Raw genomic sequence first — 23,220 nt, forward strand, 5'->3', positions numbered from 1 at the left:
ACTTGATCTGACCGCAGCCACGTGTAATGGCGCGGTGTTGGCACATGTCCACCCTTGGGCTGTGATCGATCATCATGCAAGTGATTAGTGTAACAGTTTTCGGCTGCCAAGAGATGAGCAGGTTTTCTCATCAACTGCGGGAGAGTGATCACTTGCTGGTATTGATCGCTTTCGGGTGGAAATTCCTTTTACTACTTGGAAAAATATGATACTCTCTTAGATAGTATTGGCCATAGAGTACATCTTCAAAACTTGCAGTATGTACATCTGTTTTCTTATTTCTTTCTTTCTATTTCCTAAAAAAATATATCTTTTTAAATGAAATATGATTGTTTGTTCAATCCCTTGAGTTGTCAATATAAGATTTTATGTCAAGTGTCAGCCAATTTGATGGAAATTTAAAGTGGCAATTTAACATTATAACTCTTCTTGCAGTAAACATAATGCTTGCAGAAAACATAATATTTAAATGTACCAGAAGGTTTTATATGTTTCCTCGCTAAGTAAGCTCTTGTCATAAAGGAACAAACTCACTCAGTAAAACGACTCCACTAGTCACCCCTTTTTGGGAATTCAAACCTAGAGTTAGCCCATGCATGCATGTACTTTTGTTTAAAACTAAAAATTTTTGAGACCAGAAGAAGCTGATATTCTTCTGATGATTTCATACAACATCATATAATCAAGCAAATGATCTGAAAGGAGCCAATATTAGACTGAAAAATATAAAGCCATATATGGAGAAGTTTTGAGGAGTTAAGAAAAATAAATGAAAGGTTGTGTGATATATACCTTTTGTTGTTTAGTAAGTGAGAGAGCTCCCTATGTCATCTCTCTTGATTGATGTTTTTTCAAGTCATTATGGACACAGCAGAGAATGAACTGACCAAGACGATAACATCTTTTCATGATGAAATGCAGCATGATATTAATCAGAAATTAATTGATCACTGACAAAGAAAATGAGCTGCTATTTTCCATCCATAATTGTAACCAATACATCTCGCATATTTGAGGAGAAAAATGAGATGTCCCACAGGAAAAGCTGAAAGTTTTATGTAACAACCAACAATAGTTCAGTTCACCACCTCAATCACAGTTTGCAGAACCAGTACCCATGCCATTGAACAAATTCTGAACAGTATGGACAAGCACATACCCTATTCTTAAATCAACCTAAAGAAGGGGGCCAGCCCTATATAATAGGTGAAGGCCCTTTCTCCCTTGGTGCACACCATTGAAGGCATGCCTTGTCCTCAAAGAGAAGCTTGCATGGGGCCCTTCAATATGATCACGGGGAAAGCCAGAGAAGCATCTCGCCAACTGCATATTTGTATAAGTCTTCAATCATCAACATCTCAGGGAATTGATCAGATATTCCGCTGGCCTGTTCAATACACCATAGTGGTAGTACGAAAGTTAATTCAATCAAATTCAATGAGAAATGCCTAATACCAGTTATTAAATATAAATGGCTGCGGATTTAAGTCACAGTGAGAACAGTATGGTCTTGTTGATTATTTAATATTAGCAATATATGTTGGATTCAGATCATGCAAGTACTGATTACAATGCTGTTAGATTGTTGCAAAGCAATCATAGCAACCAGTTAGAATCTAGAGCAATTATATTAGCCAAACAAATTCAAGGGCACTAGTATGAATTTTTTTAAACTTATCATTACTTTTTTTATTCTTCACTAAGTGATGTAATTAATCTCAGTAATCTTTATCTTTTCAAAATTTCTATAACCTTTTAAGTCATCTTTGTCCAGGTACACTGCTCTCCTCAGCATGCAATTTTCTTTTTATTTTCCCTGAAAATATAATTATTCATTAATCCCAAGGCATTTGAGTGAGAATCTGAGACCTTTTTTTTCTTTGAACTAATTCAATCTAGACCATCCAAAAAAGAGATTTCTGAACCATCTCCTTTTTGTTCATCCTTTTCAGATCCGCACAATACCAGACCATTAAAAGTTTACCAAGTTCTAATGGTCTGCTTTTTCTTTTTTCTACTTCAAAAAAAAAAAAAACAATACCAAGCTATTAAAACTTAATAAAATTCACACGTATGTCATTTTAAATTCCTATTTTCATCACATTTATCATTAATGCAGAAGAAGTTATAATCAAAACAAAGTTCGAAGGGAAAAGTGGGAGGGGAAAAAAAGACAAAACCCAATTGTCATCAATCCGAATCAACAGGGAGCCAGAAAAAAAGAGAGAAATATTTCGGAAAGTGCTTAATATATATATATATATACTTACATGGGCATGGATCATTATCATGCTCCTGAATATATTTGAGGAGATTTGGGCCGACACGACTTCGAGCTTGTGCTTCTCGAGCGCATACACGATGGAAGAGAGGATGCCCGGCTTCTTGGCAGTGCAGATGCTGATGTGTGCATCTGGTCCCGTCACATTCAGCACCACATTTGGCGACGTCCAAGTCTGGAAGCTGGAGCGGCATCGAGGTATCGAGACAGCTGTTGGGGAGTTTGCCGCTGCCCAGTTCTTGACCTGGTCTGCTATGAATGCCTCCCTTGTCGTTGTCTCCATCCGTTGTATCTGCGACGAAGGTTCCTCCAAGGTCACACCTCGGATCCGTTCCTCCTTCTGCTTCTCAAGCGTCTGGACGTTCTGCTGCAGCTTTTTGATGTACTTCACCGCCTCGTCGACGATGGTTGATTTGTCGGCCTGTCGAAGACGTCAATTTACGGAAGAACGGAAAAATTTCAGTGATGGATCGATGTTTGTAGTATGAGAATTGCAAGGTGCCGATATTGGTTAGTTTGATAAGAAGCTTCTAAAGTTCCAAGCACTTATGACTACGAAAAAAAAAAAAATCCTAACATTGCTTTAAATGCCAAATTTGACTGGACCATAGACCCCGGTCCTCTCTCTCTCTCCTCATGATTTGGATTGCATGAGGGTGCATGAACCCTATGCTCATTTGCCGAAGCTGCTGCCATCCACTGAGTTAAATCGACTGTTCTCATATATCAACTAATTAAAACCAATGAGAAGCCCAAGAACAAATAGATACCAGTTACCGTACGTAGATGACCTCATTCATCTCCATGGAACGCTAAGGGAAAGATGGAGAGAGCAGTTTAAAGTCACTGCTTCAATGCAGTCCATTTCCTTTCCTTCTATAAAAGTAGGTGTTGAAATCTAGCCACGAAAAAAAAAAGAGAAAAAAACTAAAAGGGGCTAATTCAAAAAAAAAGGGCAGACAAAAAACTATTTGGAGAAAAAAGAAAAAGAGAACCCAATCTAATGGCGATGGAGATGACGCCACTTCCATTACCCAGAAGAACCCTCTCTTCAGGTTCAAAAGTTCGCACTTGGAAAAGCTGCCACTTCCATTTCTTTCCTAAAAAAAAAGGAGAAGAAAAAAAAAAGAAAATGGAGATGAAGCCCGGCCGGGGGAAGACGGCCGGCTGTCCTTGCATGCGCCGCCACATGCTCTAACTTGCACCACCGTCTGTGAAATACCATTGCACTTCTTTCAAGTCCTCTGCTTCATTTTTCTGCTCTTTTTTAGCAAACCGGAACAACAACTTTTCAAGAAGGATAAAAAGAGGCGCACCCACACACAGAGAGAGAGAGAGAGAGGATTGAAAAAAAAGAACCAATCTACTGTAGATGGAGGAGGTGCACCTTTGGAGGGAGCTGGGGGAGGAGGGCGTGGAGACCTGTGAACATGTTCCTCATCTTCTTCCTCCTCTCCCTCTCAGTCCATATGTGCATCTCATGATCTGATTCGATGGGGCCTTTTCCCTCATGGCTCCCACCCTTGGAGGACGAGCTCTTGGACGCCCCATCCCGGGCCCGCTTCCCCCCGGCAGATATCGTAGGTCCCGGCAGGCTGTTCGACGCAGGGCCAGACGGACTATTCGAGCTCGATTCCGGCGGCTTGACGACCGGCTTCCGGTCGTCGCCGCCCGAATTGTCTGAGTTAAACAAGCCCCAGGTCTGGCCTTGCCTCAGGAGCTTCCCTTGCCCCCCTCCTCCTTCTTCAGACATCAGGAGAGAGAGAGAGAGAGAGAGAGAGAGAGAGAGAGAGAGAGGAGGGTGGGGGCGTTTTAAAAGGTGGTGGTGTTTAGGTGAGGAGATGATTCCGGTTGGAAGAATGGACACAAAAAATGTAATCATTAGACATGCCGTTATTGCCGTCGGAACAAAAACGGATAGCAACGCGCGCGGCAGCAAAGATTTGCCAAAGACCGCGGGTCCCGCTTCAGGAAGCGCCGGTTTCCCATTTGACCACCCATTCTCATCATTATTACGAATCCACCACTGGCTCCTCCGGTTTCCGGGTGAAACAACTCCCTACAATGGAATTGATCCCGATCGCTGCCATCCGCGATCGCATCAACGTTCCAAGTGCAGCACGCAAAAAATAAATAAATAGACTTGTTGTTCCACTCACGTAGCGTTCGGCTGTGCTCTTGGAGCCCCCACACCCTGATTTTCTTAAGATGAACTTCGACGGTAGCACTTAGGAAGGTGGTTGCTGCGACACTAGCTTTGTCATCAAAGATCAGCAGACTAGATTAGTGAGACCAGGAGTCGGCATATTTTCGATCAATATGTCAACAATACCAAGATTAGAGCAGTATGAGAGGGAGTTTCCTATGTGAAACGGGTGTTGGAAGCTGAACGCATTATCTTAAGAAAGACTCCGCTGCGGCGATCGAGAGGATCCAAGAGCTCGAGAATGCTAATAGAGAATGTGACTGCTCTACGAAACTCGCCGTCTGTTAGGTGAATACGCTTTCCATCGGACTATTCATATTTATAGAGAGGCCAACAGTGCAGCAGAATGGGGGACATCCTATGCGGCTCATTATTAAGACAAGTTTATCTAGGTGAACTAAGCTTCTGTTCTATCTTTCTGTGGTCTCTTTTACTTCCTGACTCTTTGGACAATATTCACTTGTTGCTGATGTAAAATAAAATAATAAAAAAATAGACGCCCATCTTTGATTACATGCGAGCGCAGGTAGTAGCAACATGGTTTGTCTGGTTTCCAGGTAGTACCGCACACTGGAATGGATTGAGCCGCCAGTGAGACCGCAGGAGGGCAGGAAGCGACAGGCAAGTGGGACCCAGATGACGTGGGAAATTTCACAAAAAGACACGTGGCACATCTCCCGTCGTCGGTCGTAAGCCGGTGGGGCCCTAATGAGATGGATCAATCGGTGGAAGACATCTGGCATGATGCACAGGCGAGCGGTTGTGGTGGATTGCCGTTTCGGTTTCTTGGCAGCAGGGAGTAATGATGGGGTGGTATTTGAGAAATTTTGAAACAAATTAAGGGTAATAAGGGGGAAGAAGGGATTCAAACCCGTCGTGCTCTCCTGCGGTGCAAGTTATGATTTAGCCGTTATCATGAAATCTGGCACTGAAAACTGCGGCTAGGAGGTTTTCCACTGCTTTTCCACCTCATGATATATTATTTATCATATTATATGTATATGCTACATAATTATTTCATAAACTATGGTATTTTGTATTTTTTTTCCAAAAAAAAACTCTATACCATTCTCTATCACAAAAAAAAAAAATACAAGATGCATACACCACGGACAATACCGAAATCTAAATTTTGCTTGAACCGATCAGCTCAAAGAATTAGTATCAGACATGAAACAAAATTTTGAGTAGATATATGTTGGACTAACAAGTTTTACTAAGAATAAGGGTTGGTTGGAGGGCAAGCCCTGGCAAAAATTTTAGGAGGTACTCATCCTACCTCTCAAAATTATTGTGAGTGAGTTGCACATTATTACTTTACCATTTCTAGAGACAATTAGGATAACTACACCTTCTACAAGAGAATTTCTCCAATGCCATTCACATGTCCTTCGATGTACCTCTATTTATGAGCATTTTTATGCATATGATATGACTTCATCGTTTTTTTGGTAAGATATTACTTCATCACCGTGCATATGATCTTTGGAATTCTTTTGGCAAGGGATTCTTCATGTGCCTTGAATAGGCAATAAATTCAAAAAGAAGGAATGAGACATTACTAAAGACATCACTTAGCTCTTACCAAAAAAACACTACATGAAAAGTTTATCCCAAATGTTTAAGAACCTATACCATAATGGCCATGCAGATTTAGAGAGTCTCTTGGGATCTAGTTGGTTGCAAGAAAATCCATGGAATAAGAAAAAGAATGATAAGAACTTTTCATGAGAAAGAAAGGCTTTTTTGAAGATTTTGAAGAAATAATTAAAAATTATATTTTAATGAAAATGTTTCTCAAGCTATTTTCTTGCAACCAAACAAGCATTTAATGAATTCAAAATTCAGTGTCTTGGATATAGGTTGAATTTTATAGAAATTTCTGTCTTCTACCTATCCTAGCAGGTTTGGGTCTGCTTGGAAATGGACAATTCTGATGTCATCTAGCATGGCTTAAAGACTACGACGTGTAAACTATCCCTTGACACGTAAACTTATTAAGGTGCCATGTCTTGCCACCTTGAGACATCTAAACTACTCCAAGGCTTCCTTGACATCAAGATGTGCAAGTTTAGGCATATGAAAACAAAAAACAAAAAGGATGTCTCAGAACTGCTATGCTTGTGCAGTCCTGTTGAAAAATCCAAGTAATAGAGTAACATATGCAATGAATCTCATCTGAAACGGGGAATGTAGTTATTATGTGGGGCAGAATCATATTTCACTATTAGGTGAATGTTAAATATGGCCTAAAATACGAGATAACAAGTTACCATTCCAGCTCAAAATGTATCTGTCTTGGATGCCTTGCATGTATGTTCGAGTTTACAACGTCAAGCTTCCTATCAATTAAGTCATTAATGACAAAATGGTAACTAACTTTTAATATTGTAACTGTAGTTTTAGTATCATCCAGAAGCATTTAGAGGAGGAGGAGATGCACCAATTTATGATCTCATCATCATGTTTAGAAAAGATATTATAGACTGATGAATAGGTTAAATGACTTTCTTTTTGTTGTTTTAAAACTGCTTTTTTTATTAGGATGCAATTATAAGAATAAATCATCTTTCTTCCACCCAAAAAAAATCAACTTAATGGGGCTTTCCTTTTCACACCACAAACAGTATGCGGAGGGAATGTACGTGCCAACGTAGGGGCCAAAAGATCGAAATGATTAAAGATGGTCTTTTTAAAACAAATGCTCGATTGTTAGGGAAAATCAAACAAGAGCATGTTAATCATTGTTTTACGTTATAAAAAGAGTAAGATGATTAAAGGTGTCTGTTTGGGTTGGTAGATATAACAAAGAGCTGGTTATGGCCATCTTGCCATCTATTCTGCTTGGTTCGTTAGGCAAAGGCTGTGTGAAACTCCTGAGCCTGAGGTCCCTTTTGGAGAAGATGTTCTATAAAACAGTGTGGTGTGCTACTGTTACGTCATGGGAGAGGGACAGAGGAAAGGAGAAGGGGTTTTGTAGCCATCTGTCGTGATTTCATCACGAACCGATCCCATATGCATGCGCCTTTTCGGCTCCTTCGTGCTGAAGTTGGGTCCTGGCCGAAACCGACCCCGCTCCCGTTTGGCCGACCTTAAAACTGGTTTGCATATTATTTATTTATTTTTTATTGCCCTGCATATATGTGAGGATCCGTACAGACGTATGTTTAGTTCTACATTGGTTATTTGCTGGGTAGATCTTGGGTACTTATACAGGATCAAGAAGCATAAATAATATCTTCTGGCTAGCCATTTTGAGTGAGGACTTGGGTTGTTACAAATGGTATCAGAGCGGACCCGGCCCATAATCTATGTGGATTAGGAGATACTACAGCACGGATCCATTGGGGCTGACCACGGGCCAATCGTAGTGTTTGTGATTAGATTTGAATAGATTTGAACCATTAGCCTGACGAGGACGTCAGGGCTTAAACGGGGGAGTATGTGAAGACCCGTGCGGGCGTGTATTTAGTCCCACATTGGTTATTCGCTGGGTAGATCTTGGATACTTATACAGGATCAAGGAACCCAAATAATATCTTCCGGCTAGCCATTTTGGGTGAGGTCTTGGGTTGTTACAATATATATGTTTGTATGTATGTATATGTATATATATATATATATATATATATATATATATATATATATATGTATACATATATATATATATATATATATATATATATATATATATATATATATATGTATACATATATATATATATATATATAGAGAGAGAGAGAGAGAAAGAGAGAGTCTTGGATACATTTGAGAGAATCTTTACTTACATCGAACCATATCGACATTGGATGATAGAGATCCCACATCGATAATCCGAGCCATTAGATATGATTCTCAACGACGGTTTTGATGTAGTGGTATTATTCTTTGTAGTGATCGAGACTGGGAAGTCCATCAGTCCACACAATTGTCCAAAAATCATATGATTTAAAGATCCATGGCCATGCATCAAGTGATTAAAAAAATGGACAATCCAAATAAAATTAACTCATATGTATTTTTTGATCACTTGATGCATAGAGTAAGGATCTATGAATCATATAATTTATTGTATGTAAGTATATTAGAGCTAGTAGATGACATCCAATGGCTTGAATCATTAATGTGGGATCTCTATTATCCAATATAGGTCTAGCAATACTCTCATGTTAACTTTTTTGGCTAGGGACGTTCATTAGTAGTCATTTTACATGTAAAGGGACCCTTTACCTTTTTTTATGTTAATATTTTGAAAATTTTCTACTTTTGATTTATACTACAAAGAGCCATATGTCCATGCAAACACTTCAAAGGTATTGTAGAGGAAAGGGTATTAGCATTATATTATACTTCAAAAGGCTACCTATTATTGTCTCTCGGTTATGTGTGGAACAATCGCTCCCTCCAAGGGCAATGAGAGCAGCTGCCCTAGGGACATGGATCTATCCCAAATAGGTCATAAAAAAGCCAAGTTTAATCAAGCCAAATCCATGTTGTCTTGTAATCAAGCCAACCTTGAACTAGGTAGCTTAATCTAATCGATACTTACTCGAGACCTCTCAAAACTTACATAATAGAAGACATTCTTCTTTATGAAAAATATATTGATTTTCAATATATAGATATGAAAATAAGTATTTTAAAGATTAACCTGCATAGTGCATAATATATATTTTTGAATTTAATTAAGCCAAATACCAGCAAACCAAATCTAGCTCTAGCTCAATCTATTTGCTTATCGAACTAATCTAATTAAAACAGAATTTCTAGGTCCTTCTTTCCCTCTTGTTTCTCCTTGTTGCCCGCCAAGGCACCTATTGTGTATATGAAGCAAGTAGAAGAAGATGCTCGATTCAAACAATAAGAAGTTCGAGTTGAAAAACGATATTATGAATCCAACTCCAGCAAAAATCAATATGTACAAATCAGAAACAAAACATTGGATGGAGGGTCCAGATGCGGTCCAAGTAATTAAAAGCTCTCATTCGACAAACCAATAAATAAACTCCAATGGATGCTTGAAATCATCCCAATTTTTCAGCCTTGCTTCATTATATATCCATATGTAATATATATATACATACATACACACATAACAACTGTAAAGAATAACAAATTTCATCTCTTTTTTCCTCCAATTAATTTGCAGTAGCTCTAGTTACCCTTAATATATATATATATAGTAACAATTAAATTAAATTTGATCCAAAAGGGATACCACCTCGGCCATGGTGGGCCTCTTGCTTGGGGTTCCATCAGTACAGCGGTAAGCGACCTCCAAATACCCCTTGACCTCCTCCTCTCGGATCCCTTCCTCCCCCATCTTCGCATCCAACACCTGCATCTCCTTCCCCTCCTCCAGCATCCTCCTCGCCCACCGCACCAGACTCACGCGCTTCCCGTCCTCCCCACGCCGGAGCAAGTTCGGCCGCTCCCCCGTCGCCGTCTCCACCATCAGCACCCCGAAGCTGTACACGTCCGCCGCCGCCGTCGCCGCCGTCAGCCCCTCCCGGTACTCCGGCGGCATATACCCCATCGTTCCCGCCACCTGCGTCGACACGTGCGTCCGCGACGGGTCCACCGCCCGCGCCAGCCCGAAGTCGGCGATCCGCGCGTCGAAGTCGGCGTCGAGCAGCACGTTGCTCGACTTGATGTCCCGGTGGATGATCTGCGGCCGGCACTCCTCGTGAAGGAAGGCGAGGCCGGCGGCGACCCCGCGGACGATCCGGACCCGGATCGACCACGGGAGCGGGAAGGAGACCGAGTCGCCCGGGTCCACCTCATGGAGCCAGTGGTCGAGGGAGCCGCGCTCGAGGAACTCGTAGATGAGGAGGCGGTCGGCGCCGGAGACGCAGTAGCCGAGCATGCGGGCGAGGTGGGGGTGCTCGAGGCGGCCGAGGGTATCCATCTCGGCGCGGAACTCGCGGATGCCATGGAAGGCGTCGGCTGAGAGCCGCTTGACGGCGACGGTGACGCCGGAGGAGAGGTGGGCCTTGTAGACGAACCCGAAGCTGCCGTCGCCGATGATGGCGTCGGCGGCGAAGCCCTTCGTGGCGGCGGCGAGCTCGTTGAGTGAAATTTGGTTGAGGGAGGGATCGAAGGATGCGCTGTCGTCGACGGCGACGGGGGCGGACGGGGGCCGGCGAAGAGGGAGGGGCGGCGCAAGCGGAGCCAAGGCAAGGAGGCAGGCTTTCGGGTTGCGGGGGCAGAGGAGGAGGATGAGGGAGAGCAGGAGGGAGACGAGAAAGAAGGCGACGGCGGCGGCGATCAGGGCCTGTAGAGCTGCCTCCATGGCCGGAATCCAATTCCTATCCTATCGATCGAAAAATACAAGAAGATGAAGAATAAGACTGGAATTGGAATTGGAATTGGAATTGGGGTTAGGGTTAGGTGGGAAGGTTTCTGACTTGGAAAAAGGAAGAAAGAAGTGGGGGCAAGGAGGTGCCATCGAAGGAGAAGGTGGGGGGAGGAGGCTTCGTGGTATTTTTCGTAGCATTAAAAATTTGCAATTCCACAGTCGTCGATTGGAAGTCAACCGCGTTGGCTTTTTCTTCATGCTTTCGTTTCACTTCCCATTTTTCTTCTCCCTTTCATCTACTTTTTCGATGGTGCGTTTGTAGAATTTTAGGTAGATCCTTTTCTCTGCTACAATAGGATTAGGTTTAGGGGTGTAGTGTTATAGGGCCCAACCACGGTAACAAACCAATGCTTGATGGAATCTAGAAATCAGAGGATCGGTCTGTTTCACATGCTTGTGGGATACATGGTATCATTTTTTCAAGTATTCAGATAGTCTCTTTATCCTCTCTATTTTTCAAGGATTGCTATCAGTTACCATTTCATTTACTAAACCTGCAGGTCCTGTATAGCAGCTAGAGATTGATGTAACATATAGAGGGAGTGGGTATTTAGTATCATTGTTTATAACTATTTAAAATAATAAAAAATTAAAAATAAATATAAACAAGATCTTTAGTAAACAATGAATCCAGTAAAATGCATGGCCTCATCTTGTCCTCCATTTTTCAAGTGACGTGGCATAAAGAGCCTCATAGAATGTGAAATTATTGATTGGACCTAGTCTATTGCTGCTGGCTCAGCGATGGATCAGTCCAACCATAAAGGCACATGCATGTGTTGTTTTTTTTTTTTTTTAAGTTCTTGCACACGTTTAAGTTGGTGGATCTAGTTCAACCAATAATCTCTCCATAGAAAACCACTCTGTCCATTCTATCAGTTAAATTCCATAGGTTGTTGTAAAAATTTTTATGAGTTCCCACAAGTGACTAAGATTCCTTCCTAAACTAAAGCCAGTTTACACATCCTACCATGTAATTACAGATTAAGACGTAGTAAGACTTTCCTACCTCTCCACTCACTTTTAAAAAGAATAACATTGGTTGTGTAATATTCACTGTCGGGAAGTCAAATACTGTGTGGACTACCTCTTATATATCTAATTACACTATTGATTATATATTTAACCACACTAACACTAGTTGGAATTGAATATTATTTTTGGCAAGGCAAATGGAAATTAAGAAGAGAGACTATTAGTCAAATGGGTTTGTACCTAAAACCTTAACCCTAAATGGTCAGACAAAGGAGCTTGCTTGTACATAAAACCTTTACCCTGGGTCCGTCCCATTAGCGGACTCATCAACCTGCACAAAACCCACCTATAACGAATGGTTTTGAGTGAAGTATTTCTAAAGTGGAGTCGATTCTAGGACAACTCCAAATAAACCTAATTATAAATGGGTGAGTTTGAATTTAGCCCTCAAACTTGATGCATCGTCAGTTGATATGGTCTGGAACCAACCAGCTCCCAGTTCCAGCATGATTTGATTTATTATTAAAAAAAAGATAATAGAGAATGATGAATATAGTAGGTCATAGGATTTTATAATGATTTCATATATCTCATATTTCTAGCTTATTGCGATTATGATTTCATATATCTTACAATCAAAACCAATAGTTTTGATTGTAAGATGATAGTTTAAAAGCTCGACTTCCAAGGATATGCCCCCAAAAATATATTTGACAGGATTGATGGGCACAAAATGAACTCAGGATAACTTTTATCGAAAAATAACACTGGATAAATTTCCAACAACTTCTAATTAGGATTGATGGGCACAACCCGGTTGACATTTTGCTCGCAATTTAAATAATAGAACTCCTTGAATGCCATGGAAACATAGAAGACAATGACACAGCAATACCCTCTTCATTACCAATAGAAATCTAAGGGGCATGCATACCAGCAGCTAACCCTGCATACAAGCTCAAAATCAGCTAACAACAATCCACCAAATATTACTCATGGTCTGCTTCATGTGGGTCTATCACCAGCCTCATCGAGGTTTCTTGGGGATTAGTTGTCAAAAATATTAGTGAAAACCAGAAATAAATTCATGGTGCACTCATGTTTCCAAATCAATGAAGCTAGATAAACTTCCTTAGAATCAAAGAAATGTCAAGAGGCATTTCCAACATCATTTCATTTAGTCAGATCAATAGGCAGTCATATATAGCTCTTCCATATAGAAGGTTGCCTTTTATTAGTTGCACAACGCATGCAATGTACATATTATTTTATTTTTAAATTTATATAAATAATATATATGTTGCAGACAGGAAGTATAACGAAATAAGAAAAAAAAAGAAAAATAAGAAAAGAAAAAAACACATAATATTTATGTGATTCGGTCTATTGCCCTGCGTCTACGTATAGAGACGATGCAAAAACTTCGTTATATATATTAAAAAAAATTACAAAATACAAAAAATTTTCACAAATCCAACCCTTCAATATACCTAATCTCTAAGATACTCAATTGCTCTCTTTTCATAAAGTTACAAGAGATATATATATAATAAAATTAGATTTTGATTCGAACCAGTATTCCTACAATAATCAGTTTATGGCAATATATAATTAATGTCCTAAGTCGATTTGAACTTGAACTCGTAAAACTTAAAGATATACTCAATAATATATATACTAAAAAAAATATTTTGATTTTTTAATTCTTATTTTAATAATATAGATAAAAAAATAAATGCCAGAATGACTCAAATCTTATAGTTAAAAGGTAAAACATAGGAGTAAGGAGCGAACACGAGTGATGAAAAAAAAAGATAGTGTTCACAATATATAGCAATATAGATGTAAAAGGGGCCCATTAATATGCATTTACATGTTTTGGTTATGTCTGACTGGTATTGACTCGAAAGGTTCTCGACCGTCTTGCTTAATTTCAAGACAAAGATGTTGAAACTAACAATCAAAGTTCACCACTCGTTCGGGATACCTTAGACATGCTCACTGCAGTGGAGAACTGGAAGCTGTCTCTGTTTCATCCCATGGTCCCCAGGACTAGGAATCATGGAAAATTGCAGCCATCCAAGTTAATAGCTGGAAGCTTGAGTGCACTTTAAGCAGAAAAACTAAGAAAGACTCGCAAAATTGAAGAAGTCACAATTTTACAACCATGAACATACACTTATTATAAAGTAAATGACAACCAAATGAATTTGCAGGAATAAAACAAAATACCATAACTTAACTAAATCATGTCAGCTGGCAACAGCTCTCTCCAGCACTTGCTGAATATTCAATATATGAAAATTAAAAGAATAATCAATCAATGTCCATACCAATTTTATAGTTACTAATGAAGAATGTTTTTTATAAATAACCAATAAAGTCTGGTGGGTATCAGGATCAACCCAACAAAGGAGCATCACTTGTCACCTTGGGTACTGGGTCATTGGCTTGCAAATTAAATTGTTATCAAATCAACCTAGATAATTCCAATTCTTTAAATCTTCAAGGTGATCCTATTACTTTGGAACAGGGGTAACCGCTTTGTCGTTTCTTCTTTGTTTTCTTCGAAGTTCATACCCGGTAGTTATGGCCTTAATGATAATTGAGCACATTCTGTTTTCACCAATGGTAATGCTGCTGAAGTATCCAAAAGAGAAATACCTACAGAACCAAGGAATGTTAGCTGCACCCAGATACCACTTTGTTATCTAAACTATGATTCCAAATCTTAGGCGATGAAGTTGCATGATGAACCTACAAAACCAATGGAAAAGAGTGACACCGCCATTAAATCATTGACATACCTATAAGCATGATTCAATTCTCTCATAGAAAAGTAGGCTGGCTTCTGCAGCTAAAACAGCTTCTTCTGTGACACTCGATACTTCATGGTCTGAGATATAAAGCCACTGCTGGTCCCCAGTTCCCATTGATCCCATAGAATTACCACTTTCTGCCTTGGATGCCACTCTTCTATAAATTGCATAATGCCCACTTCCAGTTATTCCATAATGCTCAACAACAGAAGAGAGGCAGTATGGGGAACTCTTTGAAGAGGATACGTCACCAGTATCAGTGACCTGAAAGGAAGTTTGTAGAGGTCAGAGTTAGATGATACCTGACGGCTAATAAAACCAAGCAAGGGTAATCAGGTAAAAAGTTTGAATTTAGACCTTCTGCTCGGTCAAGGGCCATGAAAGGAAAAGGGTACAAGAAAAAGGAAATCACGGTCCATGTAGAAAAGTTGACAGTCTAAATGCATAGTTTAGCTTGCAAAAGCATTGCAAACTTTTCCTACATTCAAGCAGGATAGCCTGTTTACCATCTGAAAAACATGATGTCACTGTAGTTGCTAAAAGCTTACCTAAGTACATTTGCATTGCGAATAAGAATCAAACCAAATAGTACAAGAATATGATGCTCCCTCACACATAGGCACACATATACATGCACTCATGCACACACGCACATAGATAGTATGACTAACATCAATAATAACATCATTAATATACAAGAGGATAGATATGCAACTTCTGCACTAATGTTCAAGTAAAGAATCACACCCCCTACACAAAAAGCCAGAAAACCCAGAAGATTGTTTATTCCAAGAATAAAGCAAGATATTCACTAACCTTTCTATCGGGTCCTGGTTCACATCTGGAAAAAGATAGAGAAAAATTGACATCAGAAGCAGCAGTCATGCTTTCAAGAACTGTATAGTTGCTGCTGTCCTGGGTAGCAATTCCAAAAGGATTTCTGAATGATTCATAAACAGACTTTCCCACCTTGTTTCTTGACAAGGTTTCCAATGGAAGATTCTCTCCCGCAATCTCGAAAATGTGGGGTAGCATTTGCATTTCCTGATGTGTATTTAAGTGGCTTAGTTGAGGGACCAATGCTTGCTCCAGGCCCTTCCCCTGTTTTTGCATATTTTGGCCCTTCCCCTGTTTTTGCATATTTTCCACTAATGTTTGTTGTCCCACAGTTCTTGTAGCTTCCATGAATGGAAAGAGGTCAAGAAATAATGGAAAAGAAATATGTCCCTACAACCAAATAGGAAATTTTACAGAATGCAACACCAAAAGTTTTCTGCAGAGGAGTGAAAAATGGATGGTACCTGAAGCTTAATTAATTCACCATGTCTATTCATTGAAGCCCGTTGTAGGTGAATGCACAAAATCTGAAACAGGACATCAATATCTGAGACTTGTGTCCACTTCAGTGTTGTGTATCTTCATGCGATTTGTCAAAGAAAAATATGCTAATCTCCAAGTTTTTTTCTTAAAAAAGAAAAGGATCACTTTGTATCATACCTTAGGACAGCAGGCAATGCTCAATTGCTTTAAAGCATGTGAAAACCCAGTCCAACTTAATTCTTCCCCAAGAAAAAGATTTTTGCAATCACAAGAATCAAGCTTGACACACTGGCTAAGCATATTTATTTTTGCCTGAAAGATAATCATAACTCAAAAGATGTCAGACAAGGCATTTCATATATTTTGCATGTTCTTAGAAAAGCATTGAGAGTTTGAACGCTCGAGTCATCAAGGCCAAATATGGAAAATTGATTATTGCCCAAAAAATACCTCATTCTTTTCTGCTTTGAGAGACAAATATTTCAAAGCTGATATGTGCCAACAGCGACTGCAATGGTAATTCTCTAGATGCTCTACTGCAGTAAAATGTTTAAGGCAATCTACCAGAGTGCATCCCTCAATCTAGGATCAACCACAGAAATGAAAAGAAAATTATTATAAATAAACATGACATAGAACATGGAAAAATAGCAGGGTTCAGGACCAAAACATACAGAACCAAGAAAATAAGGAGGCCTTCAGTAGACATACGATATCTGCCCTTCTATCCAGCACAGGTGAGAGAGGCAAGCAGCAAAAATGCTCAAAGTCCATTGAAAGCTGTGCATATACAAAATATGAGAAAGAAGAAAAACATAAAGCTGCCAAAGCCCATAAATAAAGCAATCAACATCAATCGCATGTCAAACATCAGCCCCTCTGAAAAAATCAAACACCATAGTCCTTTCCTACTGGAAAAAAAAAATCAATACTCAAGAATGATAAAAAGCAATAAGTTCCACATCTCAAAAGGAAGGCAATGTTAAAGAACAGTAAAGAGTCAAGAGGCCAAGTGAAAAACGTAGTACTATAAAAATTCTCTATTTGTCATTAAAAAGAAGAATATTGTCTATTTACATGACTATGCTCAACAATTACCAGCCAAAATATACTTGGCAAGGCCATTACCATAGAAGAACAACTTCTACAAGTCAATATGCTCCCAATTGTTCCATCAAAAGGCCCAAAAAAATGTTTTTTCCATCGGTTACACTCTGTCTGTCCTCTCGACGGCACACAAATCCTTGAAGGAAAAGCAGTAATGTTGGCTAGACTACTGCTGTGTGGCACATAATACTGTGAAATTTCCTCTTCTAAAGAAGACAAAAGATGAATTAATGCCTCTGCAGCATCCTATTAACAGAAAATAAAAGCAAGTTAGGGAGTAAAAATGACATCATAAGCAAAATTTATCAACTCTGCTAGAGCGAGAAAAATACTCTCAAACCAGACCTGCTGTCTTGTTAAACTGAAGCTGCTAACATATAAGCTCAATGCAAGCATTACTTTTCGTGGATTAAGTACAGTTCTTTCTTCTCGAACAATGCCTAGCACTGCAAAATAAATATACTAAGTTCAAGGAAAAAAACAACAGAGAGTGGGGGCGAGAGAGAGAGAGAGAGAGAGAGAGAGAGCGAGCGAAGTAGATTCCAGAATAAATTGCTGACAGATAAATGACAAATCTTTAACTATTACTTATTTCTAACAACACAATTACCTTCTAATAATGAAGTCAAAGCAACAGTAAGAGGCATCATTTCAGATAATTCCTCAATCCATGGAACATCAGCAGCCAGTATATTTTGGAGAAAGGGAAGGAAACAGCTACAGCTTGCGAGTGCCTGTCAAGGGGAAAAAAAATTAGGCTTTGAGTTAGCAACAGCAGTATTGGTGAAATCAAGAAGACAAAGTGGAGTCAGATTATTAGCTTGATAATGGCAACTACCTAAGCAGTTGGAGCAAATAGCATGTCAGCAGAACAAGTGTCCAGTATAAGTAACCACATGCCATTCAAAAATTATTGATAAATCAACCCACTATACTTAATGTAACAATTCCAGATGATAAAAGATTATAAGAAGCACATGTATGCAAGCCTATAAAAGCACGTGTAATCCAAACATTCTGGCAAACATCACTTGGTTTACAGCATAGAACCTTCCTAAAATATTACATCTACATGGCATCTATGCTGCTCAGAAATAGCAGTAATAAACATATGCTACGCATGTGATAGAAGGAAATTTGGTATTGATGAGCTTGTCATGCCTATCCTCAAAATTGCCTCTTAATATGATACATTACATCTGTCCAGTTACATGATATCTAGTGATGGTCATAATCCATAAGTGTAGCAAAGTAAGAAGCATCCATCTATCTAGCAGAGACAGATAGAGTTGCTTGTGAAAAGGGTAAGAGAGAAAAGAAGAGGGCACAAGGGTGTCAACACATGAATGGACTATCTAAGCTTTTCCTTTTAATGATGTGTATAGCATGATTGCCAAAAAAAGAATCCGTGAAATACGGTACATGGTAGAATGTTATCAGCTATTTACTCAAGTAAATCAAATCCAATTTTCAAAAAAAAAAATGAACCATCAATACTTGTTTAGCAAGCAGAAAAATTAATATTTACCACTATTATTAGTTTTATTTATTAGGGTGCCACCAATTTGAAACTATGCACAAATGGCTTGCCATCATCAGCTTGAGTTGTTTCCAAGGTCTACTGTGCTGGTACCAGGCACCGTACTGGTTGTCCGGCGGCACGAGTCGGTATGGGCCCGTACTGAGAGAGAAAACCAGTCAGAGCCAAAGAAAGAGAAGAGATAGAGAGAGCAAGCAGAGGAGGGAGAGAGAAGGAGCAGCCGCGGACGCCTACGGAGGGCTGCGGGGGGCTGGCAGAGGCCGCGAGGGAGGCAAGCGATTTGCCGACTTCACTTAAAATTTTTAATTTTTTTTCCGCCGCCTTCCCACAGCCCTCTGCAAACGTCCGTGGCCGCTCCTTCTCCCTCCCCCGCTTGCTCTCTCTTTCTCTTCTTCTTCTTCGGCTCTGGCAATGAACCGTTTTCAAAGCCGGAACCACACTGGTAAGCCACCGGTACGGATCGGAATGGCGGAACTGTCCCAAACCGAACGGTTCCGCATTCCTTGGTTGATTTAAACCCAAATAGATCTGCAGAAAGCTAACTCTGATATAGATTTCGAGTTTGCGTAAAAATTCAATAAGTAAAATACCCACAAGAGACCACAACTGTATTTTATCACAATATTTTAGGCAAAAAATTGCAACCTCCAAGACAGAGGAATGATATTGGTTTTAGATAACATATATATTCAACAATTTACAACAGTTAATAGTAAGTTATGAATGCAAAAGTCAATAAAAAGTACATTAATGAATATTGTACATGTGTCATTAATATGTATATATGCACATTCTGTTTTGATGTATTCCCACATGCTGATGTCGAGGACATATCCTAATGACTGCAAAAGATGACAGGTGCATTACATGTAGCAAGAGTAACTATGTTATTCATCAAGTAAGATTAATATTTAGATGTAACTTGCCTGTAATATAACATTAAGGAAGCAATTGTTTCCAAGATTCTGTAAACCAGCCACATAGTAAGTGATCTCAGATGAATCCCTTTGCTCAGATACCCATGGAATAGAAAGATGATTCACATTACCATCTCGCAGGACCATGTATAAACCGGTCACCCCCATTCCCACCCCAAGCATACCAGCCACAATATGATATCGGGATGGAGAGCTTCCATTGATGGCAGATAGCATCTCATAGCCATGCTTGAGTTTCTGGATAAGATGGTTGATGTTTACTTCCCTTTTATATTTCATAGGATCAGAAATCAATTTATAACCTCAAGGTTGTAAAGCCTGTGCTCAGAGAGCCGATATATATTATGATGACCTGCACAGATACGTGCATCGTCAAGGAGGAGGAAAATTTTCACTTGACAATTCCCTGTGTTCATAGATTAAAAAAACAGTGACAATGCAATCTATATTCCTAAGTCTAAAAAAAACTAAACTCCTAGCCTTTCTAATCTTTTGAAAAAGATACACTACACATTACACACATAGCTCTCTCTCTCTCTCCCTTTGAGAGAAGAGAGATAGAAGCATGATAGCAAGACATCACAATATATTATACAGGTTGATGATGACTGCAAAAGTTTTGCAACAAATAAAAAGTTGAATAGCCTAATTCAAACAGAGAACCTTCAATATATAACTATATCAGAGTTGCAATCACGACAGAAAAACTAAAAAACCCAAGCTTAATGAGGTATCTTGGGACACAGTAAATAAATGAGTTACAAAGAAATAGGAACCACTAATGAATCTCATATAATATCTTCTTTCAGTCGCATTAGTTAGGCCACATTCTTTCAAATCTAGCTCTTGAATACCATCCCACAATTATGGTATCCTTTCCACCACCTAACCATAACACTCTTTTCCACACATTGAATTTCTATATGACAACTTTACAACTCCTCATAAACCATCCATCAAATCTTCTTAACCAAAAGATGCTTATACATTTTTACACATTTAGATAGCTTTTTTTACTCCAGCTGCATCCTCTCAATTCTAAGGAGATAGGGACCTCAAATTTCACTCTAGACTCTAGGATAACCATAATAAAATGAGATATGTTCAGGTGTCTGGCTACGGAGATCCAGCTTCTTGATATGAAATAATGGCTTTCCCCACCCAGGGAAATATAAAATAAGCAATCTCCATCATCCATTGGCAGGTGCAACTATTGTTTCATGTAATTATGTGAAGGTTGCTCCATCAAGCCATGGTCAAAACCTTAGGGAACTCCTTTTATACTTGACTTAAACATGTTGCGTAATATTTCCAATATATGACTAACTGAATGGCATAAACATAACCTGCTAGACAACAAATGTACCAATAACAATATGTTTTATTGTAACTGTTTCAAAAAAAGGCTTATCTAAACTACAATATTACTTCCATTAATAAAGCTGCAACCAACTTTGATCTATCAATTTTATTAATGATGTATCAGGTTAATAGCATTCTTTGCATTTTTCCCTCTCTAGTTTCAACTCTATTCACCATTTATATGCCCTTATACCAAACAACATCAACCCAACAACATCCTTGACCAAGACTCCATTAATCAACAGAGGATGGAACCCCTTTAACACCCTTCTTGAGTCAGCCATCCTGCACCCCTCTCATAAAGAGCCACCTAATGATCTAGTCAACCTCCTTTCAATCAAGCCAAGTTTTATACTCTGAGTAAGCAGAATTTAGACTTCTACTCTTATTTAGCAGAGTTACCCAATCCCCTAGCTTTCCATATGAATGTCACCTGTGTTCTTCCCCAAAAAAATATTAGAACCTTTCCATTCACACCAATTAAATGGACATGACTCTGTCTATCACGTTTTCCCCAATAATATCACCCCATGCTACTCTAACATGCCTTGCATGATCTTCATCTTTCAGATAAAATGATTTCTGCAACCAGTAAATTACCTCCCAAGACAGATTTTGTAACATAGCAAAGTCAACGTCTCAAGAGTCAAGTCTCACCAGAGCAAAGGCTTGAATACATCGTACAATCAAACAATTGCTAGTGGACTCAAACTCTAACAAAAGAACCTCCATATCCAAATTTTAATTGCACCTCCTTATAATTCATTCTCCCTCATTACAACAATGCCAATATTGACCGAATCTACTAATACAAAGACAAACCCAAACTCCTCCCCATCCTTATCCTTAGATCCCCACCCCCAACAATCTGAAACCTTACTTAAGGCCAATAATGTGTACTGTTTTAAAAGTTGGAACCACAACCCACGAATATAATTGAAGCCATGCACGACCTAGTGCAACTAGATCACATGTTGTAATTCCACAAAACCATAGGATCTTTGCATACGCAAGTCCCTAGAAAGAAATATGTCAAAATTTACTAGGCATTTGTTTTCATCATTTGTGCCAATAATGATGGATAGTTAAAGAGCATAGTTATTGTTACAAGCATCACTATGGGACTAGAAATATTAATGAAGGAATCTGTGAGCAGTCAATCAATGCATACAGTTGCTCACCATGTTTTAGAATATTTTACAGAGTCATCGTATGGCACGCTATACCGTACCGAACCGGGCGGCATAAGACATATCGTACTATATTGGTTCGGTACCAATACATGGTACTGAGGGCGAAGTGACACTCAATATACTGAATCGGCTTCAGACCGTACTGTACCGACACAACGATAGCATGAAACTGGTACGGAGCCCGGTATCAAGACAGCGTACCTTGGCCATCGGTCTTCCACTCGAATTTATAGATCTCGTGACAACACAAACCATTGCACTTGGTGCTTGGTTACAAGGAAAACAAAAAAAACAAGCATTTTATGCCACTTTAAGAAAAAGAAGTGATGATAGAGTGTTACATGTAGGTTATCTTTTGCCTGATGGACTCTATAAGTTCGTCTTCACCCTATTGGAATCACACTTTCCTTCTTCGTTTTTTCTCCTCTTATTACATGCTCATCCTATGATTCAGTCTGCTCGACTTACGACTTAAAAGTCTAAAAGTTTCAGTTCCATCAATCACTATCTTTTCTCAACATCCCTCTTCTTGTTCTTGCTCCCTCCACTAATTGCATCAACTAAAGAAAAGCTGCTACGAGTATAAATGGTTATCATCATGCATCCCAAAAAGTTATCATACGAAGTGAGAACTTACAGATACCTAATTCCAGTCCGAGAATCATAAAATCAAGGCCAAATAGCTGATGTATCGTCAATTATCCGCTCACTCCTAAATATAATGTTTTGGTGTAAATCAAAGCAAGAATAGTCGATCTATTAGAACATTAAAATTTGAAGGTGACAAAGACTCCAAAAAAAAAAAAAAAACAAGAAGAGGAAGAATTCCCAAGAAAAGAAGACAAACAAACACCATAATCAAAACGAAAAACTCTTACAGAAATACAAAAAATAAATTCTCAAACCCGTCTCCAAACTTGAAAGACGGAGGAAGTCCGAAACCAGATGGCGAGGCGTAATCCGCAGACAGAGAACGCCCAAGAGCTCCTTTCCCCCTAAACCCGGTCCCCCTTGGTTATATAGACCGGTCCCATCCCTTCCATTGATACTAGACCGCCTACCGGTCCGAGCCGTACGTCTCGAACCATAACGAATCGGTCTAAAATCCAAGAATCCAAACA

The 23,220-nt window shown here is 39.3% G+C and overlaps 3 protein-coding genes across 11 annotated transcripts; all 3 read right to left on the bottom strand.

Annotated features, from left to right (window-relative positions):
* Positions 1 to 973: 973 nt before the first annotated feature.
* On the bottom strand, positions 974 to 4,067 carry RGE1 (basic helix-loop-helix (bHLH) DNA-binding superfamily protein). The gene is made up of 3 exons (XM_026802256.4): positions 3,669 to 4,067; positions 2,271 to 2,702; positions 974 to 1,387 (listed from the first exon to the last, which is right to left on the bottom strand). The coding sequence occupies exons 1-3, from the start codon at positions 4,032 to 4,034 to the stop codon at positions 1,292 to 1,294; spliced, it is 894 nt and encodes a 297-aa protein (XP_026658057.4). The 5' UTR covers positions 4,035 to 4,067; the 3' UTR covers positions 974 to 1,291.
* Positions 4,068 to 9,544: 5,477 nt separating this feature from the next.
* On the bottom strand, positions 9,545 to 10,920 carry LOC103701245 (phytosulfokine receptor 2-like). Its single transcript, XM_088720518.2, has one exon. The coding sequence runs from the start codon at positions 10,777 to 10,779 to the stop codon at positions 9,682 to 9,684; it is 1,098 nt and encodes a 365-aa protein (XP_088576644.2). The 5' UTR covers positions 10,780 to 10,920; the 3' UTR covers positions 9,545 to 9,681.
* A 3,109-nt stretch (positions 10,921 to 14,029) lies between these two features.
* On the bottom strand, positions 14,030 to 23,102 carry UBP27 (ubiquitin-specific protease 27). 9 transcript variants are annotated; one of them, XM_008783239.5, is made up of 12 exons: positions 23,005 to 23,094; positions 19,533 to 19,896; positions 17,677 to 17,800; positions 17,412 to 17,512; positions 17,088 to 17,312; positions 16,671 to 16,739; positions 16,410 to 16,541; positions 16,137 to 16,271; positions 15,941 to 16,003; positions 15,456 to 15,866; positions 14,628 to 14,903; positions 14,030 to 14,484 (listed from the first exon to the last, which is right to left on the bottom strand). In XM_008783239.5, exons 2-11 carry the CDS (start codon positions 19,821 to 19,823, stop codon positions 14,628 to 14,630), a joined length of 1,827 nt encoding a protein of 608 aa, XP_008781461.4. In that variant the 5' UTR covers positions 19,824 to 19,896; positions 23,005 to 23,094; the 3' UTR covers positions 14,030 to 14,484. The 9 variants fall into 9 exon arrangements, with proteins under 9 accessions (XP_008781461.4, XP_008781460.4, XP_088576634.2 ...); XM_008783238.5 differs by having other exon boundaries at positions 22,978 to 23,094; XM_088720508.2 differs by having other exon boundaries at positions 17,058 to 17,312; positions 22,978 to 23,094.
* Between the last annotated feature and the right edge of the window lie 118 nt (positions 23,103 to 23,220).

Source organism: Phoenix dactylifera, chromosome 4 (assembly GCF_051530095.1).
Source record: "Phoenix dactylifera cultivar Ajwa chromosome 4, Ajwa_hap1_PhDact_Kaust_v1.1, whole genome shotgun sequence".
NCBI lineage: Eukaryota > Viridiplantae > Streptophyta > Magnoliopsida > Arecales > Arecaceae > Phoenix > Phoenix dactylifera.

Excerpts from the sequence above, each read along its gene's own strand:
- RGE1 (XM_026802256.4), bottom strand. The coding sequence starts at position 4,034 with ATGTCTGAAGAAGGAGGAGGGGGGCAAGGGAAGCTCCTGAGGCAAGGC. Across the intron at positions 2,703-3,668 it reads TCCCCCAGCTCCCTCCAAAG|GCCGACAAATCAACCATCGT; the intron begins GTGCACCTCCTC and ends CGTCTTCGACAG. Across the intron at positions 1,388-2,270 it reads TGATAATGATCCATGCCCAT|GCCAGCGGAATATCTGATCA; the intron begins GTAAGTATATAT and ends TGTATTGAACAG.
- LOC103701245 (XM_088720518.2), bottom strand. The coding sequence starts at position 10,779 with ATGGAGGCAGCTCTACAGGCCCTGATCGCCGCCGCCGTCGCCTTCTTT.
- UBP27 (XM_088720508.2), bottom strand. The coding sequence starts at position 19,823 with ATGAAATATAAAAGGGAAGTAAACATCAACCATCTTATCCAGAAACTC. Across the intron at positions 17,313-17,411 it reads TCAGTTTAACAAGACAGCAG|GATGCTGCAGAGGCATTAAT; the intron begins GTCTGGTTTGAG and ends TTCTGTTAATAG. Across the intron at positions 16,740-17,057 it reads TGCCAAGTATATTTTGGCTG|CTTTCAATGGACTTTGAGCA; the intron begins GTAATTGTTGAG and ends GTATATGCACAG.